This window comes from Haliotis rubra, unplaced genomic scaffold (genome assembly GCF_003918875.1).
Source record: "Haliotis rubra isolate DU_JTF1 unplaced genomic scaffold, ASM391887v1 Scf277, whole genome shotgun sequence".
In the NCBI taxonomy this organism is placed as follows: Eukaryota; Metazoa; Mollusca; class Gastropoda; order Lepetellida; family Haliotidae; genus Haliotis; species Haliotis rubra.
In genome coordinates, this window is record NW_025766858.1 from 266,083 (window position 1) to 289,640 (window position 23,558).

At 40.9% G+C, this 23,558-nt stretch overlaps 2 protein-coding genes and 1 long non-coding RNA gene across 3 annotated transcripts; all 3 read left to right on the forward strand.

The window, feature by feature from the left end:
* Positions 1–76: 76 nt before the first annotated feature.
* LOC124280951 lies at positions 77–2,872 on the forward strand. Its single transcript, XR_006899800.1, has 2 exons — positions 77–202; positions 1,349–2,872. It is a non-coding gene; the product is annotated as an uncharacterized LOC124280951 (long non-coding RNA).
* A 3,461-nt stretch (positions 2,873–6,333) lies between these two features.
* On the forward strand, positions 6,334–12,380 carry LOC124280953. The gene is made up of 4 exons (XM_046716957.1): positions 6,334–6,654; positions 8,702–8,927; positions 9,879–9,955; positions 11,797–12,380. Exons 1-4 carry the CDS (start codon positions 6,462–6,464, stop codon positions 12,045–12,047), a joined length of 747 nt encoding a protein of 248 aa, XP_046572913.1. The 5' UTR covers positions 6,334–6,461; the 3' UTR covers positions 12,048–12,380.
* Positions 12,381–16,093: 3,713 nt separating this feature from the next.
* Positions 16,094–23,198, forward strand: LOC124280954 (stress response protein nst1-like). Its single transcript, XM_046716958.1, has 6 exons — positions 16,094–16,337; positions 17,326–17,555; positions 18,823–18,961; positions 19,179–19,257; positions 20,851–20,969; positions 22,416–23,198. Exons 1-6 carry the CDS (start codon positions 16,193–16,195, stop codon positions 22,469–22,471), a joined length of 768 nt encoding a protein of 255 aa, XP_046572914.1. The 5' UTR covers positions 16,094–16,192; the 3' UTR covers positions 22,472–23,198.
* The last annotated feature ends 360 nt before the right edge of the window (positions 23,199–23,558 follow it).

Below are 23,558 nucleotides of genomic sequence, written 5' to 3' on the forward strand. Positions count from 1 at the left end.
AAAATTTAGGAAAGAATATTGAGTTCCCAGAAGACATGATCCATTGGTGTAGACGTCATAACACGGCAGGGCAGCAAAAGAAACACACTTATTATTGTGTGCCGCCATTTACAAAATGTCAATATCGTTATATTGACAGCAGACGTTTCAAGTTAAGTTTAATTCTTGGTCTTCGAATGAATCGGCATCTTATTAGCACACTGTGAGTATCGTATCAACTGGTTTCTTTGATTTTCAAACGGATTTTCTCCCTTCCATGATTGCTGTATGAAACCATATGAACAGGAAGGAAATTGAATACAAACGAGATTTGCCATCATCAGCTGATCATCAATGTCGAGTATCGTATCAACTGGTTTCTTTGATTTTCAAACGGATTTTCTCCCTTCCATGATTGCTGTATGAAACCATATGAACAGGAAGGAAATTGAATACAAACGAGATTTGCCATCATCAGCTGATCATCAATGTCGCGTCCATTTTTTGTCATTCAATAATATTATTGCTTGTGCTGAAACAAGCCCCAAAATGTATTAGTCGGCAGTCTTTGTCATTCAGCAAAGTCTTGGGTAGATTATGGTATTGTTTTCGGTCTGTCGTCTGCTGAGCCAGACTAACAACTAGTCTCTGAAATGAACATATTGTTTCGGTTTTCGAGGATATTGTTGCAGTTTGGGAAGTTTATTTTCCTATTTTGGTGATTTTTGTTCTGTTTTGGTGTATATGAGTTCAGTTTTGATGATTTATTCACCGCTTGTATGGTAGGCCTGAGATTGGTACAGACCCTGAAGCTGTGGAAATCTAGACTTGCCACATTTTCTAGACTTGCGTGGGATTTCTTGGATATATTTGCTTCAGGGTCTGTATGACAGACTAGGCTAATCGATGAACTGTTGAAAAGACCTTGGGCTGTAAATTAGTGTAATCTGATTTTGGCATACGGTACTTTTCTGTATGATATCATTTTTTAAAATCAAACTCAGCTAGTGCCCAAGAAAATGAAAATGAACATCTCCAGTGATTGTATGTTGTTTATTACCACACTCAGAAATATTCCTGTTATTTGATGGCGTTCTGTAAATAATTGAGTCTGGACAAGATTCTCCAGTGATTTATGCTGTCAGTGTATATAGAACAATCCATGCGACTTGGTTAAAATGACACACAATGAACCAAGTAGCCACATCTAACCACTGGGTCAGTTTGTTTACTTCTTACAGTCAGCATGGTTGCTGTTTTTAACTATTCTAATCTTGAGTCCCTTTGGGGGTCTCGTCATTATGCTGCCTTTTCCGATTATGATATCATGTTTTTCATGGCTAACCATGAGTTTTTTATTTATTTTCAGAGTGAAGTCAAGGGAGAAAATCAGACATTTCAATGTCAAAACATCTTCCCTTTCACATCATGGTTGAACACACGCGCATCATCAGACATCAGAACAATGTTTACAAGGTCAAGGTCACTTTTGAAGAATCACGCCAAATATCCAAATCAGACGAAGTGATTGCTTTTGAAAAAGTGGAGCCTGTAATTCGAGCAGTGTTGTACGCTGAGGAGAGGGGCCAGCTGTTGAGGTTGGTAGACACAAAGGAGCTTACTGTCTCTTGTGAAAAGAAATACTGGAAAGCTTCTGAAAAATTGGGATTCAAGCAGAATGGAAAGACACTGGAAGCATATCCTTACATGCTATTATTTCATGTCAGGTTAAAAAGTGAAAGTCATCAGGCGACTGGAAAGAAGGCTGAGAACACTTGTGAAAAGGGGACAAAAGTACAGAAAGGGTACACATCAGACAAAACGAACAGGCTTATTAGTGACTTTAGTCAGAACAACTTTCAGCCTGTTGTTGAGTTATCTAGAGTGTCTCTGCGGTCTTTTAATCAGCAGAAAAACAATCATGACACTCCTAATCGTAGATCCACTAGGAACATAAGTTCACCATCTTTGGTAAGTGAAAGATTGCCTGAAAAAACGAAAACAGTCCACCCACAATATTGAGCCTGAAAACAGTAACAGCAGTACCAAAAGGCCTAGATTTACTCTTGAAGACAGGCATAATAGTTCTTCTGGAAAGAAACAATCAGAACTTTGTGACAATCAACTGCATCCATCGACTATGAAGAAGAACTCAGTAGAAGCAATGGTGATGTCACCTATTGTTCCTAAACTGACAGAAAAACTAAGGAGTTCACATTCTCAAGGAATTACATCTGTTTACCCTCAACAAAGAGGTAAAAGAACTGATTCCCCTAGACTGTCAAGTGCTGCTTTCAAGAATCAAAGAAAGAGCCCAAGGCTCGTGAACAGAGAAGCCAAGATTTCACCAGGACCAAACACTCCTGGGAGCACGATTTCCCAGCGGGCAAGTACAGAGTTCTGGAGGCTTATGAAAAGTTTATTAACACCTGTGAAGTTGTTAACAGGACGACATAGTAAATAGATTTGAATCTGTGATTCTGTGCCAGTTTTACACTGAATTTCTAAGCATGTTTTTCAAGTGAATGTTGTATTGTTGTAAATCAGTTGGGTTTTTAAGATACTGATAATATTTGCAAAAGAGTTGATTTGAAAAGTTTATGTGCTTTGGTTCAGCTTAGTGTACAATAAAGATGAAGCCAGGTTGCTTTATATATCCAATTATGGCTGCAACAAATCTACTATGAGGCCAATACAATACATATCACAAATATAGGGTAATGAATATGCATGTCATCAGTGGATGTATTCATTATATTCAGTGGAACAATAACAAAACAATTCTTTGACATGTTTTGACCATGTTGACAATATTAATTAAAACTTCGAAGACAATAACCAGTGAAAACATTTCTGTCACATTCACCGAGGCCAAATAAACTTGGTAAATGTTTCCAATTTGCAATGCACTAGTAAGCATGCCTAAGAAGCTATTACGTTTATTTAAGTAGTAGTTTTTGTTAGTTATCTATCTAGAAGTCTTGTTGCCAATAATTTTTTATGCATTCAAAAGATTTTTTTTGTTCCTGATCATGTTGATCATGCTGATGTCAATGGATGTTTTGGGTTTTCTAGGTCCATGTTTGTTGTAAGAGGCGACTTAACAGGATCGTGTGGTCAGGCTTGCTGACTTGGTTGATACATGTCATCATATCCCACATTGCATAGGTGTGCATGCTGTTGATTGGTTCTTGATCATGCTGATGTTGTTGGATGGTTTGGGTGTTCTAGTATTAATTGAACATTTTGATTTTCTTTTGCTCCCAGTGTTGAAGGTTTCATATAATATTTTTAAGGCTATTTTCTTGTGTTGGATATGAGGCCAGACCTTTTTCTGTGTTTTCTGAAACAGTATTTTATTACAACATATAGCAGGTGTGTTGATATCCATTAATTCCCCGACCTGGGCGGTGGGGTAGCCTAGTGGTTAAAGTGTTCGCCATCATGCCGAAGACCCGGGTTTGATTCCCCATGTGGGAACAATGTGTGAAGCCCATTTCTGGTGTCCCCCACCGTTATATTGCTGGAATATTGCTAAAAGCGGCTTAAAACCAAACTCACTCACTCATGTTAGGGTGAATGAATGAAATCAGTGAGTTCATTTCATTCATTCACCCTAACATGAGTGAGTGAATGAGTTTGGATTTACACCGCTTTAAGCAATATTCCAGCAACTTGACCGAGGGGGACACCAGAAATGAGCTTCACACATTGTACCCTTGTGGGGAATTGAACCCGGATTTCAGTGTGAGGAGGGGGACGCTTAAACCATTGGCACCCCACCCCCCACCCCTCCCCAACCCTAATGGACGTAAAATGGGTACATCTAGCCAGTTAAAGCTTTTAAGTTACAATCACCATTGCACAAAGATTGCTATGTTGAACAAGGCATGAATCAGTCGACTTGACAAAACCTTTATGATTTGGCTTGATGTATTAAGGCCTTATCAGTTTTTTCGTTGAGCAAAATGAGTATGTTGTAGAAACAAGAGTTACTAGAATTGTTATATTGTAGTTACTGTTGATATAAATTATTTTTGTTACATGTTGGTTTGTCAAAAGGTCATAAAAATTAATAAGACACCCCCTTGCGATTATGGCTTTCTTTTTCTATCTGTAGCTACTGTTGTGCTTAGTTCACTCTTCAGCGTCACCACCCGTGAAGATCCGGGTTAGAATATTGATCTTCAGTAACCCATGCTTGTCGTAAGAGGCGACTAACGGGATAGGGTGGTCAGTCTCGCTGACTTGGTTGACACATGTCATCGGTTCCCAATTGCGTAGATCGATGCTCATGCTGTTGACCACTGGATTGTCTGTTCCAGACTCGATTATTTACAGACCACCGCAATATAGCTGGAATAGTGCTGAGTTCAGCATAAAACTAAACTCACTCACTCACTTCAGCATCACATAATGGTTGTGTGTTGTCAGTGCCACATGGCATTTGGACTAAAAAATCTTCCAACATGGGTTTTGAGAATGTTGTGTGATTAGCCCAGTTCATCTGTCAAAAAAGTTTCCAGATTTGATTCTCAAAAGACATTTGGTGTCCAGTTCGTGTTGTTTAATACTAGAATATTGCTTAAAGCAGAGGAAAACTTCTTTCATGCAGGAACAAATTCAAGACTATAAGTTTTGGAGATTTTGACATTTGATATGGAGTGGCCAGGTCAGACTTTCCAACTAATTAAGTGTTTGCCACAAAATAGCTTGAATGATCTTAACAATCTGGGCTTAACATTCTAAGGGATCTCTAAAACTGTTCTGACATATAAGCTCTTACTCTGAGGCTAATTGCTTTGTCTTGATTGGCAAACATAAGTATTTTAGCATTTCTTTAGATCCAAACCATGCTATTTGAAAAAACAAGCTTGTGAGAAGGTAAAGTTTTTTTCGTATGAGTTTGTGGAGGTTGATTTTTGTGGAATGATGAGCACAGTAAATGTCCAAACCAGCGTCCTCTACCTCTCCGAAACATCATATCTTTCAAATTATAAATAGTATGGATTGTGTATATGGAACCTTGCTTTGAGTGTGAGTTTGTGTTAATAATGGACTTGTGTAAATGTGTACAGTAAATTTGGTATAGCCACTTTATGGCTGAACTAATTCCAGCTTAAAATCTCGACTCACTCTGGGGGGGGGGGGGGACTCGCATGACTAGAAAGTGGCCAAGTGTAACAAATGTATTTTGGATAACACTTTATTTCTCGGTGACTGCAATTTCTAACACTTTCTTCGTTGGATTCCGATCAGGGATTCGAACCCGTACACTTAAAGTGAGGCACTTAACCGTAAGCGCACACAGTCAGCTATATTATAACAACTCAGCCACAGATCCTTCTGTAAAGAACAACGTATTTGCTTACTAAACCCCAACCTTGCTTACTAAACCCCAACTGTCAGCGTTTTTCTTACTGTTCCCAAACTATCGGGGACGATGTGTACACTGATTCCCCACAAGCAATGAACAGGGTAAACTAAAAGAGGACGTGCTTGCTGGCGAAATATATACTGAACAACATTAGAAACGCACCACACTAAATTGCACCGACGATGCTCAGATATCATGGGTACATTTCAGTCTGACGGGGGTATTTCGTATTATATGGGTGGTGCATGTCTAATGTTGTTCAGTACATTATGAAGTAATCCTTTTCGAAAACTGTTAACAATGCACCGCATGTGTCCTTTTTTTAAATACTGACGTAAAATGTTTGTTAAACTGATATGGCGATATGTGATGATTCATTGAATACAAATTAGTGAGAAGATGTAACAGAAGGACAGGTTACACGTACTTTCTGTCTGTATTTCAGCGAAATCATGGATCACTAAGAATATACATGTATGAAACGAAACCCTGATTTGTTCTCGGCATGATTCGCCAAACGTAAAAACGACTTAACCACCCATCGTCCCAACGGTGCTGTTAGGATTAGTTTCACATGACACGCAAGAAAATAGGCCACTACCCTTCAGAAAACAGTTGGGACAGCCCAGATGTCTTCAGCCTGTTGGCTTGACACGCAGTCTTGTCAGATGTGCACATGTGTTCATGTAACTACCATGAGACAATGTAACCTCTCAGATTATTCAGCCAAGCATGTCTTAAGTTTTTTGTGATATCTCCATAATAAATATTATAACAACTTTCCTCATTTGAACCGCGACATATATGTCACAGATGTGAAAAAAAAATTAACGATGCCGTGATTTAATTTCGCTATATTTTCTCGGTTGTACCATTCCCTTCTTCAACGGACGATGGGCACATGACTCAGTTGTTTGGGCGTGTAACTCTCGTGCCAATCACTGGGACCTGTCAAATGTCACACGTGGTCGTGGCAGAGATTTTTCACTAAGGTTTTGCCGCCGACTTGCAACGTCACATCACACGTCCCGTTCCTTTGATGACATCGTGCCTCTAAAGGTTCTTCTGGAACTGTCGTCAGATTGTATTGAAGCTCCGTGTCAGCATGTCCTTGTTTGTGTTTTTCGCACTGTTTGTCGTGTCCGTGGCCTACCCCGACGGAGCACCAGAACTGGGATGCTACACAAGTCGCCCAATGCACGATGAGTTTCTGGCACAATGGACGCCAGCCCCTTACGTCCTTGAACTCAACGTGACCCATGGCGGACGGACGTACGGGACAGGACAGTCGGTGGCAGGTGAGGGTGTCTTTCTTGAATTATTCTTCACTTCGAGCGATAAACGTTTTGTTCTCCTGAGTGTCAATTTAGAAATTTACAAGAGAGTGTATTGCATGTGTTAAGTTCGGTTTATGACGCGTGTCATCTTGAGGGAAAGCCCATTCTCACGCACAGAAACCCAGAAGCCTTGGACATTATTCGCTTCGATGAACCACGATAGCGTGGGTTTGGTCCTGACGAATAATGTGAATTAACCCAGAGTCTGTAAGGCAGCGATAGGTATCAGAAAAAGGCAAATTTCAGTTAATGTATTGTATCACCTGAAGATCCGGGTTAGAATTGGTACTGTCGTATCCATGCTTGTCGTAAGAGGTGACTAACGGGGTAAGGTGGTCGGTTTCCTTGGTTGATGTATGTCATCGTAATTGCACTGGATTGTCTGGTACAGGAATGGATTAAGTTCAGACCGCCGTCATATAGCTGGACAATTGCTAATTGCGGCGTTGAACAACCTACAATCCAAACAAACGTATTATTTATCACGGATATTTGGATACCCTGGTCAGTGGTCTCTCAAATCCACCACCTGAGCGTTTGCAAATACCAATTCTTTGTTGTGATACCAATAATTTATTTGCCTTTATGAAGTGACCAACGTTCTACTGACAGTAACTATCCGGTTTCAAATATGTCAAGTTAAGCATGACAAAGCCAGGGCCGTCACAAGATATTATATATCTATCCGGATTTACTTCGCAAAACGTGATTATATATGTGTATCAACTTCTTCTTGTAACGTTATTCGCCGTTTTCATGTTCTTCCTATACTGACCGAATCAGAATCCGCTGATCCACTTTGCGAGAAGACATTGGTTAACTGTGACGTCACTACTAAGTTTGCTCAGGCGACTGTCTTCAAAGAACCATCGTAATTTTTTGTGACTATATAATGGGAAGTAAACTGTCGGTACCAAAGGCTTCCTGTACATGAGGAATATAACGTTATACTTATAGTTAATTCTAAAATACAATTTTACAACGGTATGTATAAGAGTTATCAATCAGTTTATTACCAACTCCTGGAATGAGGATTGGTGCCATTATTTAAAACAGCAAATGTCGAGTTTCAAGGATTGGTTCAGCTGAAATTATTTTTTTTTATACCATTTCCCCAACGAATCGCATCAGCGAAAATATGAATCACTTTGCTAATCGTCGTGTCACGTTGTATCTTTTTTTAATGAAAGATAATGTTTGTGCGAGCAATAAAACGTCATGTGACGGCCTCGGGCAACTCGTTCCGTCCAGGAGCACGTGCTTACTCCTCGATGTGACACGATGACGTCACACGTGTCACCCTGCACACAGTCATTCTATAAACATACCAAATTGCATTCGAAACACACGAGCCATGACGGGAAATATAACTACATCTCGGAGATTTTATTGTAGTTCAGAAACAGGGTCTACTTGCAGTGTTCACTCCACTTTGCCATAATGAGTGAGTGAATATTACCGCACTCAGCAATATTCCAGCTATATGGCGGCGGTCTGTATATAATCGAGTCTGGACAAGACAATCCTGTGAGCAACAGCATCAGCATTGATCTACGCAATTGGGATACGATGACGTGTGTCAACCAAGTCAGCGAGTCAACCAAGTCGGCGAGTCTGACCACCCGATCCCGTTAGTTGCCTCTTACGACAAGCATGGGTTGCTGAAGACCAATTCTAACCCGGGTCTTTATGTGATCTTTTGGTAAGACTCGACCAGTGCTAAAATCACCTTCCTTCTTCGCGCTGCGCAGATATCGATGCTCTCTAACCACTGAAGATCGTGTATGTCAGTGGGACAAATGAATGGGAATGGCATTTCACCATTTTCAGTACCAAATCACAAAGTACAGCTATATCAAACCGGGTCAAACCAAGTAGTCATCGCATCCATTTGGGGACTGAACCCAGATCATCAGCGTGCCCCGCAAGCACCACTTGTCTTCCCGAAATTTGACTGTTGATGCATTATGAGATTTGTAAAAGCTTTAGTGACATCCATGTGTTACAGTGACTCTGAAGGCCACGCGTCCCGAGTTTACAATCCGTGGTTTCCTTGTGACTCTCCTGACGTCCAGTGGGATCACTGGAGGCACCTGGAAGAACCTGACCTCTGACTCCAAGGTCATCACGGACTGCGGGGTGACTCAGTCGGTCAGCAGAGGCAGAGACTCCGTCACCATTGTCTGGGAGGCGCCGACAGCTCGGGAGCTCGACCTTGAGACCATCCAGTTTAAGTGAGTATAGACCCTGGCATCTTTGTGTGGAATTTACCCCAGTTCAAATACGTATAGCTCCTGTCAACTTTCCATAGAGGCAACAACGGTTAACTCTGAGATCATCCAATCTCACGTTAGCCCTCTGTATGGAGCCTACCCCGGCTTGTGCTGCCGACCTTGTCGCCATCCAGTTTAAGTAAGTATCACATTTGATTGGAGGCTACCACGGTTTAGATAGACCGGTTTATGTGATGCTTTATATGGACCAGTTTATGGAGCCTCCCACGACCAGTGACGGCGACTTTTAGATCATCCAGTTTTAGTAAAGCCTGTTGCATGGAGCCTCCCACGACCAGTGACGGCGACTTTTAGATCATCCAGTTTTAGTAAAGCCTGTTGCATGGAGCCTCCCACGACCAGTGACGGCGACTTTTAGATCATCCAGTTTTAGTAAATCCTTTTGCATGGAGCCTCCCACGACCAGTGACGGCGACTTTTAGATCATCCAGTTTTACAGTTTTAGTAAATCCTTTTGCATGGAGCCTCCCACGACCAGTGACGGCGACTTTTAGATCATCCAGTTTTAGTAAAACCTTTTGCATGGAGCCTCCCACGGCCAGTGACGGCGACTTTTAGATCATCCAGTTTTAGTAAAACCTGTTGCATGGAGCCTCCCACGGCCAGTGACGGCGACTTTTAGATCATCCAGTTTTAGTAAAGCCTTTTGAATGGAGCCTCCCACGGCCAGTAATGGCGACTTTGAGACCATCCAGTCTAAATCCAGTTCTTTTTATGGAGGGTTTTACGGTCATTGATACCGTTCATTAAAATACTTCTCAAAGTGATTGGGTCAACGTTACTTGTTCATCATTAATATTTTATCACCGATATCTCATGCTACCAAATTTCCAGACAATTCGAACTTGTTTGTTTCATTACCATGACAACGTTGTCCGTGTATGTCCGCAGGGCTATCGCCGTCCACAACTTCTCCATGTACTGGGACCACATCCTCTCACCGCCACTGAAACCAGCCGTGGACTACTGTAAGCTTGTTGCAACTTTTCACCTTTGGTGTACCCGTTACAATTCAGTGAACATTTTAGTCAGACTGGGATCTGGGACAAAATAGTTGGGTTTTTTCACACCTACCTGCTTAACTTACAACGAATGCCAGGTCAATGATCTTGTTATCTGGTTTTGTTGTAGACAATCATTAATAGTTTTAATCTCTATATTGGACGCCGTGTGCCCAAATCCAAAGCCACGTAATTTAATCTGCGAAATTACTACCCCTAGTTGTGAAAGGATCAGCAGATCATTGGTTCGATCGATACTATGATTTAACATTTCGAATCGGCGTTAATTTCAAGTCACTCAAGTATATATAATTGCAACGTAAGTATCTACTCACTTATTTATGTCAATATATCTCCTCGGTTGCTATTTGTAAGAAAAAAAACCCTTTACATGTACAAATATTTCTCATGGTAAACTCATGACCGCCTAAACGTTTACCAAAAACATACCAGGACATTTTAGGGTATAACGTAGATAAGCAGGTTTCTGAAATCAGAAAAAGTGAAATCGGTCTTGCTTTAAAAGTTGCACTGTTTTAGAATTTTTCATAATAATATAAATCTTGCCTACCCTCTTTTGCAAAAGGGGCGGTGGGGTAGCCTAGTGGTTAAAGCGTTGGCTCGTCACGCCGAAGACCCGGGTTCGAATCCCCACATGGGTACAATGTGTGAAGCCCATTTCCGGTGTCCCCCGCCGTGATGTTGCTGGAATATTGCTAAAAGCGGCGTAAAACCATACTCAGTCAGTCAGTCAGTCTTTTGCAAAAAGCCTAAGTCCACCATTCGAAAACCGTATCTCCAGCTTTATTACATATATCATAAGTCACATCATTTATCATAATAAAACATGTAAATAAGGCCACGCCACTTTCACCGACATCATGAATAATGTTTACAACATCGAGTGAGTGAGTTTAGTTTTACGCCGCTTTTAGCAATAATCCAGCAATATCACGGTGGTGTATGGACACCGGAAATGGGCTTCACACATTGTACCCATGTGGGGATTCGAACCCGGACTTTTGTCTTCAACAGTCGGAGGTGTTATGGAATAACATTTTGGTTACACGCGCGTAACAACTTCTGTCCCCTTTACTATTTCACTAACTATGCTGATTCAAACTAAAATGAACATCCTTTAAACAATATAAGCTAATAGGTTCATGACTAAACATAAAAAAAGATTCATACGTTATCAAAACACCACGGGGCCAAAAATACATTTCGTATAAAAACTACAATCACCACTGAATACCATTCCCAATCGTGAGCAACTGATTTATTCCGAATACTCATGTTCCTCTGGATGGTGATGGATGGTTGCGTTACCAACACTCATAGATACGACGGACAAAATGTCAAGACCTTTGATGGTCAAAGGGAAGTAACTGTCAAAACCTATGAATTGTTGGTAAACATAATTACTTCCCTTTGAGCATAGGTTAGTTCTCGGAGATTGACGGCTGTATGTGAAGTGGTAGGCCAGACCCTTGCGGTGTTAAGAAAAGGTGGTCAACTTTGGTATAAATACGATTACAATTATCACTTAAATATATAATGTTTTTTAAAATGTCGCATAACTATGCTTCTATTCCAAACGGATCAGCAAGGAAACCTGTTGCTTGAAAAATGAGGATCGGTGTTTACAATTTGCAACTTGTCTGAATGTGTTACATCATATCGTAACGGCGTTGCTCATGGTGATGCCAGCCATCGGTTTGCCTTGTCCACACACTGCCATGAGGTAATTAACTGACATGTTGTTTACGGACGCAAAAAGCATTAATCCATTCGCCTTGTGTTTTCAGCAAAGCTGCAGTTTCAGCAGCTTCTGGACGAGCTGAAGAAGTTCTCTGACATGGCATCATTTGGTAACTTTGGCCTTGACCTTAACATCCCCACTCAATCGCCCTCGTCTTCATCATCTTCCTCTTCTTCGTCCTCCTCCTCCTCTTCATCCTCCTCAGGCAGGAACGGCGGCGGTTCCAAGAAGTCAAGGAAGCCGTTCAGAGAGCCACGGAACCATAACAAGAACCATGGGTCCAGATCCTTCCGATAGATCTCTTCTTGCCAAGACTCTATATATCTTTGGTTGTATTCTTTTTGGGGGTTAAACTTGATCAGCATGTTTCTGACGACATGATACCTCACAGCACGGGAATGCTGTCGACATCCACCTAGCTTTCACTCAATAACAACAACAGCATCAGCAACAACAACGGAAATAATTCCTCGCTTGGTTGGTCTTTCCTTTTCACATGTTTGTGACTATTTCATTATTTCTAAAAAATAGAACCATGGTAATTTCAGGCCCGAAACTGAATTCATTTTTGTTCATGAATTTTAGTTCATATCTTGATCATTTCTAATAAAATGTTGCCGCTCGACTGTTTCACAGCCTGCTTTGAATTTGATTAATCAAATCTTTGAAGGGAATTTAAAAATGGAATGCATAAGAAACGCAAGATTTATGGATGTCAACTTCTTTATTGTGAATAACACAGCGTTTCAGAGTGTATGCTTGCTCCTTCATCATGTGAGATGGGTCATCATCACCTGATGAAGGAGCAAGCATACACTCCGTCGTTGACATCCATAAATCTTGCTTTTCTTAATTTGATTAACGTTCAAACTGAACATATGAGTGGGTGCCTTTGAAAGTATCCAACATGGGTAGGGCAATCCAGAGGAGTGAGAGTAGGCAATTGGCTTCTCACATTGTACCCATGTGGGCAATCGAACCCGGGTCTTCGGCGAGACGAGCGAACGCTTTAGCGACAAGGCTACCATCTGCAGACCGCCCCAGAGTTGGCTGATGGACCTAGGCTTGGCGTATCATTCTGTGATAGATGCATTGCTTTTGCTGAAAGCGACGTTAAATAGTCATTCGTCCTTGACAAGCATCACATGGACGACGAAGGGGACCCCTGAAATGCGCATACATTAACACAGACGTTTGACTGTCGTATCTTAAAGGCACTCTTTCCTGGTGATGACATCTCCTGTCTGGATTTTGTGCAACCATACCGGAGAAATGCTAAATATGTCCAACCAACGTGCTTTACAACTCATGCATATTTATAATTACTGTGCACTTAGACCATTGTAGGTTTAAGGCACAACACACGTCTGCTAAAAGATTACAACAATCTAAACAACGGACATACATCAACATACACAACAAAATACAACAACCATATACAACATACCACAGCAGTCGCACATATACAGCAGTCGCACCAACAGCTTTTCAACAATCTACAAGTTAAATTGTACAAAAAGGCTAAAGCAGACATCTGGGTTGTTACATATTCTTACATACACATGCACTAAAGAGTCGCAACAACCAATATTTATCATAGTATCAGTATGTTACTATTAACCACAGCCAAGCAACATATCATTTTAACTTGCTATCTGGATAAATTAGCCTTCATTGAATACATAAATGACACAAATTATACGCACACACACACACCGAACAACTTCAGCTTATTCAGGTAGCTAAGATGTAAAGCTTTTGACTCATTCTGCAGAAAAAATAACAAAACTATGGTCGTATGACGTTAACAAATGCGACCATTTTCATGATTCTGGCAAACAATCCTCACGAAACCATACAAGTATCAATAATCATTAATTTCCCGAACATGCTCTATGGAATCAGAGGATGGTTATCAAAATGTAGAACAATCCTGTCTGTGATATCAGTGACGTACCGTTGGCCATTCAGATTTATGTATGATCGTCTCAAGGTCAAGTTTACAGTTATGTAAGTGGCACCACCACACCATTATTGAACCCCCGCCAAACGGTCCTTGCTGCAGGATATTACACTGTGTTTTGCGAGCACGAGCTCGACCATCAGAACCAAGAAAACAAAGACAAGGAAACGACCAGTGTTCCCTTCGCCGTGACCTCAAATTCCAGTGACGTCGAAAATGATAGCAAGCTTGTCATGCTGCCATGAACTCTGGGTAATAACGGACGACTGGTAGGTCGTCTGGCTCTATACCCGGCCGATATTAGACAATTTCGGATTGTTCTGTTCGACCAGCGAGACTATATAACGTATAACGTGTTGTAGATTATCCCTGGTTCGACAAACAACTATGGGGAAGCCATTATGTTTCAATACGATTGTCATGAAAGGATGAAGTCATGTGATTCTGAGTAGGGTTGTATCCTCCCTAAAAGTTCTCACTCGTGGTCAGCCTGAACGCTGACGGTCCTCAACGTCATAAGTTTGTTGATGTTTTCTGGCCAATCGGATGATAGTCGATGGATGACAACCAACATCCCTTGAAATAGCCCTCGGTGACATTCCAGCATTCCACGTGCCAATAACTCGCCATCTTTGAGCAATTATCAGTTTAGTATTGCACGTGATACTCGCCTTTGATCGTAGCACATCCAAAGGGTCAAAATGAACATAATTATGACAATGTATGAAATAAGCCATAAACCCAGCCAGACATCAGGGCCGGTAACTTCAAAATGTTATCTGCACAAAATGGATTTAACCAGACTAGACAATCCAATGAAAATATCTCAATTTTCAGTTATTGTTTAGTCGCAGTTTTAGTGATAATATAATATGTCAACGCAATGCTGCTTTAGAAAGGGGGTGCATACTATTGAGAAAAGGGAGGGTACACATTCATTTTCACCCGAGTTTCAATGGTCATTTAATAAACTTTCAGGACAAAGGGGGCTCCACCCCTTCTGATCCGCCTATGTAGTTTAATGTTCAAACAGTAATTGTCAAGTCAAAATGTAACGCTCAATTTGAAAAATAGATTTTAAGATTTACTCAGATCTATGGAACATGTTATCTACATTTTTTACCAGACCATCGGGTGGTCGGACGGGCCTTATGTCATACAGTGATTATGATATGAATATGAATAACAGTAGGTGCGATAGTGTATACATAAATCCACTGTCGAGGTCCCAGGTACAGGAGAACCGACCCTACGTGCATCTGTCTGGATAATCTCGTCGCCATCTGAGGCGCACGTAAAATTCTCTAAATTTGGCCACGTCAAGAAAGAGCTCGGCCACGAGACACGGAACTCTTTTTCCAATCAGTTAGGTCACGGATGTTCAACCCTCAACCCCTTTGAGAATACTGGTACATTTTCAACTGTGGTATGTAACACAGCAGTAAAGATAATTTATTGCTAACATATTAACACATAGCTATAAATTACTTCTTCGTAAAATACAAATTTAAGTTTCGGGTATTCCAGTACTTTTTGAGTCTCCCATCCATCAGTCACCCGATTTCGTGTCTCACTCTGAGAGTCTGAGAGTGTGGGTGCGAATTCCAGGTGTTCCTCGCCCCAGGGCGTACTTAAATGTTCCCTTTACAAAAAAAAGTGTAATCCTAAATTTAACAAATGCTAAAATTTTCTAAAAGGCAATGTGTATTCAATGATAAATTACAAATATATCACATGTCAGTTGGTCTTTTCTTTTAATCTTTTGCGTTAAAATAATTGTCAAAATTTTGCATGCAATGTAGCTAAACAAGAAACCTCAGTTACTGATTTCCAACGTATATTACATCAGTATATCACGCTCGATGTACTTTCATACTGCAACGCATGCTGTTGATCACTGGATTGTCTGGTCCAGACTCCATTATTTACAGACCGCCGCCATATAGCTGGAATATTGCTCAATGCGGCGTAAAACTAAACTCATTCACTCACTCATACTGCAAAGGTGTCTCACCCAAAACAATCATTTAAGGATATTTTATTTCAAAATGTTTTTCTAAATATTCCTTGAATATATTTTTCTCTTTTTTTTGTTGCTTTCTCATTTTGCAATGTACAAAAAGTATTTTAACAAACGATACAGTAAGGAGTCAGCTTTTATTCCACGATATTCAGTTCGACAGTCCGCTATCAAAAGGAGCAAACAGGGAAACATTTCGCGTAAAGGGAGTATATATAATGATGGTGGGTTATCTCCCCTTCATTATTATCGCAACAGATAGATAGATATACATAGAACAACATGACATATAACTAACTATGTGATTATATAACCATTAAACGACATATATATCGTATGTATTGTCACATTTGTTTGTTTACATCTCTTTACGACAATAAATTACCAAAAACCGTCGCGGTAACCGGAAGCACGTGCGATTGTTGTTTTGGTGGATCGTGTGTGTTGTCAGTACCAAATATGCCACGAGGAAGAAGAGCGCTGACACAGAGACCGGAGTCTGATGACGAATTCGAAACACCGGCATTCCGAGACATCGGAAAAGATGATCAGACGAAGGAAACTGAAGAATCTGACAGCGAAGCGGATCTTGTTGAAGCAGAAGGTCTGTCAAGTTTGCATTCTCAGAAATGAACATTCTGAACGTCAATTTGATGTTTCATAATTCATATCTTAAGTTTTCATCAGAGGTGTAAGTGTGGTCCGTGTCATAACACATAATACACACCCTTACCCAGATATATTATATGTGTATATCAATAACCAGCTGATATTGATAACAATATTAATATCATTAGTCAGGGTAGTTCAGCCAGTTAAACGTCTTGTTCGGTGTATAGTATACCTTGGTAGGAACAAAACGTTTAGCTGGCTGAACTACAGTCAGGGAGGCCTCAGCACTACAGTCTTTGAAATGTGGATTTTCAATTTCTGCTCATAACCCCGACGTGTTGTGATAGAATATGAATTCTGAAGCATAACAAAGTCGCCTTTTATGTTATAAAATACATGCCGGATTCCAAGGAGAAAACAAAATTAATAAAACTCCAGTTAACAGGCCCATCTACTGAAGTTTGGAAGATTACCCTCAGTTCTATCCTTATGTCTTGGGGTATCTTTCTGATTAAGGTGCCCTTCGTTATCTTCTGGTTTCAGACTTCCTTCTCTTGTGAACAGCTCTTTAAGCTTAATGCCTGATTTGATTGTCTCCCTGACATAGGTCTAGAGAAACATCAGATGCCTTTTGGCCAGTCAGAAACTTGTGATCATGGATTCAAACCTGGTTAATTATGTTCGTAAGTTTAAGAGCACAGTACCCTTGATCATGGATTTTTCCAAAGTGATAAACATCTGACACCTGCATCAGTTTGTGCATTATGAGTAGCCATCGTGTCTGCTAACTGTATGGAAACTTTAACATGCATGATCTCTAGTAGCCGGTCTTTGTACCCTTTTGTTGTCAGTTGCTGTTCATAATATTGGTCTCTGAATTGTCTGGTCAATGTCTGCTTTTTCACAGGCAGTGATCATATAGCTGGAATATTGTGGAGTAATAAATATGGAATTAACAGCTACCAAAGTATTGGTTGCAGATTCTGTTGAAGAAGGTTCGTTAGATGATGAGGAAGAGTTGGAATTAGCCCATGATGATGTTGCCAGTGATGAGGATGACAGTGATGCTGCTCCTGAGGATGTCGGCTTCTCGGAGTCACGGGCAACAGCACTTTCCCAGATGAAGCAGGCAATGACACAGATGAAAGAGGAAAAACTCCAGTTAAAAGCAAAGAGGAAACAGAGAGATGAAAAGTTCAAAGAACAAAAGGTAGCCAGGCTTCTTTTGAAAGGCTTGTACATCTTATGATAAAGAAATGAAAGACAAGCTTTGAGTTTTGTACCAGTCGATGTCCAGAATCTCAGATTAGATTCTATATGAAAACCATGGTCTGAATATGTCTTAAACTGGCTCTTTGAGGGGACTGATTGGACCAGGTGGTCCTATTTTGTGACACAATTGTTCATTGTGTTTCATCTTCTACCCGTGAAGATCCGGGGTAGAATAGGTCTTCAGCAACACATGCTTGCCACAAAAGGCGACTATGCTTGTCGTAAGAGGCGACTAACAGGATCAGGTGGTCAGGCTCGCTGACTTCATTGACACATGTCATCGTTCCCGATTGCGCAGATCGATGCTCATGCTGTTGATCACTGAATTGACTGGTCCAGACTCGATTATTTCCAGACCGCCGCCATACAGCTGGAATATTGCTGAGTGCGGCGTAAAACAAAACTCACTCACTCATCATGCCGTACTCACAATATCAACCACTGGTTTGTATGGTCATTTAATTGAAATATTGCTGATTGCAGCATTAAGAACAAATAAATGTATTTTTTTTAAACGTGGTAACATAAGTGAGGGAGGGTTTACATGATTTTGGCAAATTTATTCAACTACCTTTGAGGTGCAGTAGATTCGCATGTATCTGCTTAGAGAGAAGACTTAGGTTTCATCCCTGGTTGCATAATACATGTACCAAAAACAACCCATGAAGATCAGGGTTAGAACTATTCTTCAGCAACCCATGATTGCAGTAAGGGGCGACTAACGGGTTTAGGTGGGCAGGTTTGCTGACTTAGTTGACACGTCATTGTATTGCAGTTGTGTAGATCGTTGCTCATGCTGTTGATGACTGGATTGTCTAGCCCTGTCTTGATTATTCACTGCCTGCCTCAATACGGCTGGAATATTGATGGGTGTGGCGTCAAGAAACAAACAAACAAAAGACATGTACATTTCATACTTGTTGTTAACGTACACAACACTCCGAATGAACAGTGCACTGGTCGGCTCAGTCAGTTTACTATTTCTTAGTAGGGCATCAGTTATAATCTATGGCATAGTATCTCATTGAGCTGGTGCAATAAAATCAGCATTAGCACAGACCAGCACAGGCAGTCACACATATACTCATGCATGCATAGTGCTATATATGTATATATTTTCAGTAGAATCACATTTCAGCTTTTATCGCGAACTAATTTCTCGAACATATTGTGCTTTTTAAGATATACTTCTATATTTCTTGCAGCGGATAAAGTTGGAAGCGTTGTCTCGTTTGCCGGATGAGATACTGAACAGCCTTCCAGAAAAACTCAATGAGGAAAAGAAGGAAACAGAAAAAGGAAAGAAGAAGAAGGGTGTAAAAAAACATGAAGCCAAAAAACAGGGTAACCATTCCACTGATGATTGCATGCTTTCTTCAAAGTAATTGATCATCATGCATGTTGTCATGTTTCAGGACTGTTACCTGTTATCCATGTTATTGAGACCACATGGGTACAATGTGCGAAGTCCATTTCTGGTGTCCCCAGCCGTGAGATTGCTGAAATATTGCTAAAAGTGGCGTAAAACGATACTCACTCACTCTTCTTGTTTCATGGACAGATCCAGACAAAAGGAAACATGTGACTGTGTTTGAAGAAACAGAAGACTATCTACCTCTTGAGACAGGATTCGTAGACAGGTAAGATCTGACTTACCTGTGTTTGGTATGTTTCACTCGATGTCATATTTGGACATGTGATGTCATGTTTATGTTATAAATAGATCAAGTGGTTGTATGTGTGACATACATAAACTTTTGTAAATATGTATGGCATTAAAATGCTGACTAATATTTACATCAGCAGCTGACAGTATTTTATATAATTTGTTATTTGTCACAGCTTCCCCTTTAAGTAGATAAGTGAGTTTAGTGTTACGCCACACTCAGCAATATTCCAGCTATATGGCAGCAGTCTGTTAATAATCGAGTCTGGACCAGACAATCCTGTGATCAACGGGATGAACATCGATCTGCGCAATTGGGATACTATGATGTGTCAACAAAGTCAGCGAGCCTGACCACCTGATCCCGTTAGTTGCCTCTTACGAAGTGCATGGGTTGTTGAAGACCAATTCTAACCCGGACCTTCACGGGTCTTAAAGTAGATAACAAAGGATTTGAATTCAGGCAGTGGGAAGCTTTGTTAAATATTTCAGTCATCATGCTCAGGGCCCTTGTTTGATTTGGTACAAGGATTGAATTAAGCTCATTTCTGGTGTGCCTTATCGAGATATTGCGAAATCATAAAACGTTATTTTTATACTTATCCTATCTCACGGTATGCACTTCTCTCTCTTACTTCGACCATGGCGTGGAAACATGCAGTAGGTAAAGTTGAATCAAATCTTCTGGCCTCTCTCCCACCCGACCGCTCCCCACCGCTCCCATTCCTGGATACGTCAATCTTCCCTGTCAAGCGTTCAAAGTGCCCAGGACAGTCACATGACATCCCACTATTGTCATTCTCGTCTTGTGGGGAAGGTCGGGTGGGAATTCATCGCATGAGATAGGATAAGTATATAAATATACAATTTATAGTTAAAATTTCCAAATTTTTAAAGTTATCCTATCTCACAGTATTTATTATCCCACGGTTGGACGGTGAGTCACAGATTACTCATTCACTCATCCTTTTTTTCAATGGCTCCCCAAATATTGTTTATTCTCAATACAGGATATGCTACAAAACATACAAGGATGATATCCTCTTTAACCTGTAATGTCAGTTTTAAATTTGGGGGTGTACTGGTGGGGTAGCCAAGTGGGTAAAGCGACTGGCTCGTCAATACACCGAAGACCCGGTTCGATTCCTCACATGGGTACAATGTGTGAAGCCCATTTCTGGTGTCCCCCACCATGATGTTGCTGGAATATTGCTAAAAGCGGCATAAAACCAAACTCGTTCGCTCTTAAATTTGGTTTCTCAAAAAAGTCTCCTCATCTCTTATGAAAAGTATCCACAAAACACCTATTTTCCTGGTCCAGATACAGATGTTTTGAATGTTTTAAAAATCATTAAATCAATCCTTGACATCAGACAATATCATTGCAGCTATAAACTTGTTGTTTGACAACTATTGGGATAAACATGAGTAACACATCAACAGTTCTATGTCAAGACTGACAAGGGTTATATCATGTTAGTTGAAATTGAAAGCAAAACCTATTTGACTTTAGAGTTTGCATATTATATGAACACCCATGTGACACTGTTCTGAATATTTGTTGTAGTGAGACTGGAATAAAGGCTATGCCACTGAAAGATCTGAAGAAAAGAATGGCCATATCTCAATCTGCTGCAAACTTCAGGAATTCTCGTCTCTATGGAGACCATGGAAGAAGAGAGTCCAGTAAGTATTCCTGATAACATAACTGATGGCATGCACTGGGGCTTGCACCATTCACTGATGGCATATACTGGGGCTTGCACCATTCACTGATGGCATATACTGGGGCTTGCACCATTCACTGATGGCATATACTGGGGCTTGCACCATTCACTGATGGCATATACTGGGGCTTGCACCATTCACTGATGGCTTATACTGGGGCTTCCACCATTCACTGATGGCATTATACTGGGGCTTCCACCATTCACTGATGGCATATACTGGGGCTTGCACCATTCACTGATGGCATATACTGGGGCTTGCACCATTCACGGATGGCTTATACTGGGGCTTCCACCATTCACTGATGGCATATACTGGGGCTTCCACCATTCACTGATGGCATATACTGGGGCTTGCACCATTCACTGATGGCATATACTGGGGCTTGCACCATTCACTGATGGCATATACTGGGGCTTGCACCATTCACTGATGGCATATACTGGGGCTTCCACCATTCACACGGATGGCTTATACTGGGGCTTCCACCATTCACTGATGGCATATACTGGGGCTTCCACCATTCACTGATGGCTTATACTGGGGCTTGCACCATTCACTGATGGCTTATACTGGGGCTTGCACCATTCACTGATGGCTTATACTGGGGCTTGCACCATGCACTGATGGCTTATACTGGGGCTTGCACCATGCACTGATGGCTTATACTGGGGCTTGCACCATTGATGGCTTATACACTTGCACCATGCACTGATGGCTTATACTAGCTTTGTACTATTTAAGCTTATACTGGGGCTTGCACCATTCACTGATGGCTTATACTGGGGCTTCCACCATTCACTGATGGCTTATACTGGGGCTTTCACTGATGGCATATACTGGGGCTTGCACCATGCACTGATGGCTTATACTGGGGCTTGCACCATTCACTGATGGCTTATACTGGGGCTTGCACCATTCACTGATGGCTTATACTGGGGCTTGCACCATGCACTGATGGCTTATACTGGGGCTTGCACCATGCACTGATGGCATATACTGGGGCTTGCACCATTCTATGCATAATGCATCATAGTTTGCAAAATGCACATAGTTTAAAGAAATGGTAAGGGTAGATATGAAACATTTGTTTGAGGCAGTGTAATTTGCTTATGCAGAGTTATGGCCCTTGGGCACATCAGGAACCTGTGATTTGGGGTTTAAGCCCTGGTCCATCCTTGTGCGGGCTAGTACCGACACAGGTAACTCATAGCCTGATAACTCAGTAATAACTTAAACTAAAACATAACGTTGGCTTTGTCTATGGTCGTACAGAGACAGACATATAGGTTAAGTACTCGTGAACGTGACATTAATCCCTATTTCACCTCACCTCTGTCTTTAATGTGCTGAATATGCCATAATAAATAATAAACATTTACAAAGTAACTGTTTCTTTGACAGCTCAAGCATATCTAGCTAAGTTGGAGAAACGGAAAGCACGACGACAGAAGAGGTGATAGCAAGAATGCTGTGTTGTGGTTGCTAGGAGACTGTTGCTAGGAGGCAAGCAATGACGGAGATACCAATGGGGAAGGTTGGACAGTGGATGGCCAAGTGGTGAAAGTTTGCATGTCACATCTAAGATCCAGGTTCATTTCCCCATTGTGATAAAACTGTCTCAAACTGAAAGCCCGTGTACTGACTATTGGTGTGGACTTGTTGAACACATGATTACTGGGCACATGATACGGATCAGGCCAGGAACTGTACAACATGATTTGGCGTGAGACCATGATATGTTAAGGGACCCACAGTTTAATATTTGGGGACTGGAGAGGGGTTGCTTTTTCAGTGTTAAGGGATTGATGTTGATGGTATAATTTTCTGGTGACTCCTTCCAAAATTTCGGACAGAAATACATTTTCCCCAACACATTTTTTTTCAGATGAACCAGGATGTCCATTTAAAAACGTTTTCGGGAAAGTGGGAGGAGTTATACAAGAGAACAAATTATCTTTTTCCAATGTAACATATGTTATATTTATGATTACTGTAAAGTACAGATTGTAGTGCTTTTGTTAGGTCAAGTCCCCCAGGGAATGGAAGGAGACTGGAATGATCTTACATTAGAAAATCCGATGAGTTGAATCTCTGGGAACCAAGTAATAAATTCGACTTATCGATGTATTGAGACATAGGTATGTCTATGAGGGTAGAAAAAACATGATCCAGTCCTAATTCCTCCACCTAAGCATTCGTTTACCTAATGATTTCCCTATCACTAATAGGGCACCTTATCAGTTCCAGTCTGATTAGCACAGACAGTGATTTCCGTAAAATCACTAATCTGCCTTTGAACTCACCTGTCAATGGCGGAAAGGTGTGAGCTGCATTTTTTGTTAATTGGATCAGTTTGCTACAACAATCAACTTCTCATTGACTGATTTCGGCTTATGTATACAATATTGCTGTTGTTTGAATGTCATGGGACCAAATTTCCTTCCTCGAGTCATAGTCATCGTGTATTTATGAGACTAAATCGTGTAACAGAAAATCAAATGATGACAACTATAACAGGAAATGGTCGGGACCGACAGGTACTTC

Bases quoted from the DNA above. Each gene is read 5' to 3' on its own strand.
- LOC124280953 (XM_046716957.1), top strand. From the start codon at position 6,462: ATGTCCTTGTTTGTGTTTTTCGCACTGTTTGTCGTGTCCGTGGCCTAC. The intron at 8,928-9,878 runs GTGAGTATAGAC...GTATGTCCGCAG, and splicing joins CTTGAGACCATCCAGTTTAA to GGCTATCGCCGTCCACAACT. The intron at 9,956-11,796 runs GTAAGCTTGTTG...TTGTGTTTTCAG, and splicing joins GAAACCAGCCGTGGACTACT to CAAAGCTGCAGTTTCAGCAG.
- LOC124280954 (XM_046716958.1), top strand. From the start codon at position 16,193: ATGCCACGAGGAAGAAGAGCGCTGACACAGAGACCGGAGTCTGATGAC. The intron at 17,556-18,822 runs GTAGCCAGGCTT...TATTTCTTGCAG, and splicing joins AAAAGTTCAAAGAACAAAAG to CGGATAAAGTTGGAAGCGTT. The intron at 18,962-19,178 runs GTAACCATTCCA...TTTCATGGACAG, and splicing joins ACATGAAGCCAAAAAACAGG to ATCCAGACAAAAGGAAACAT.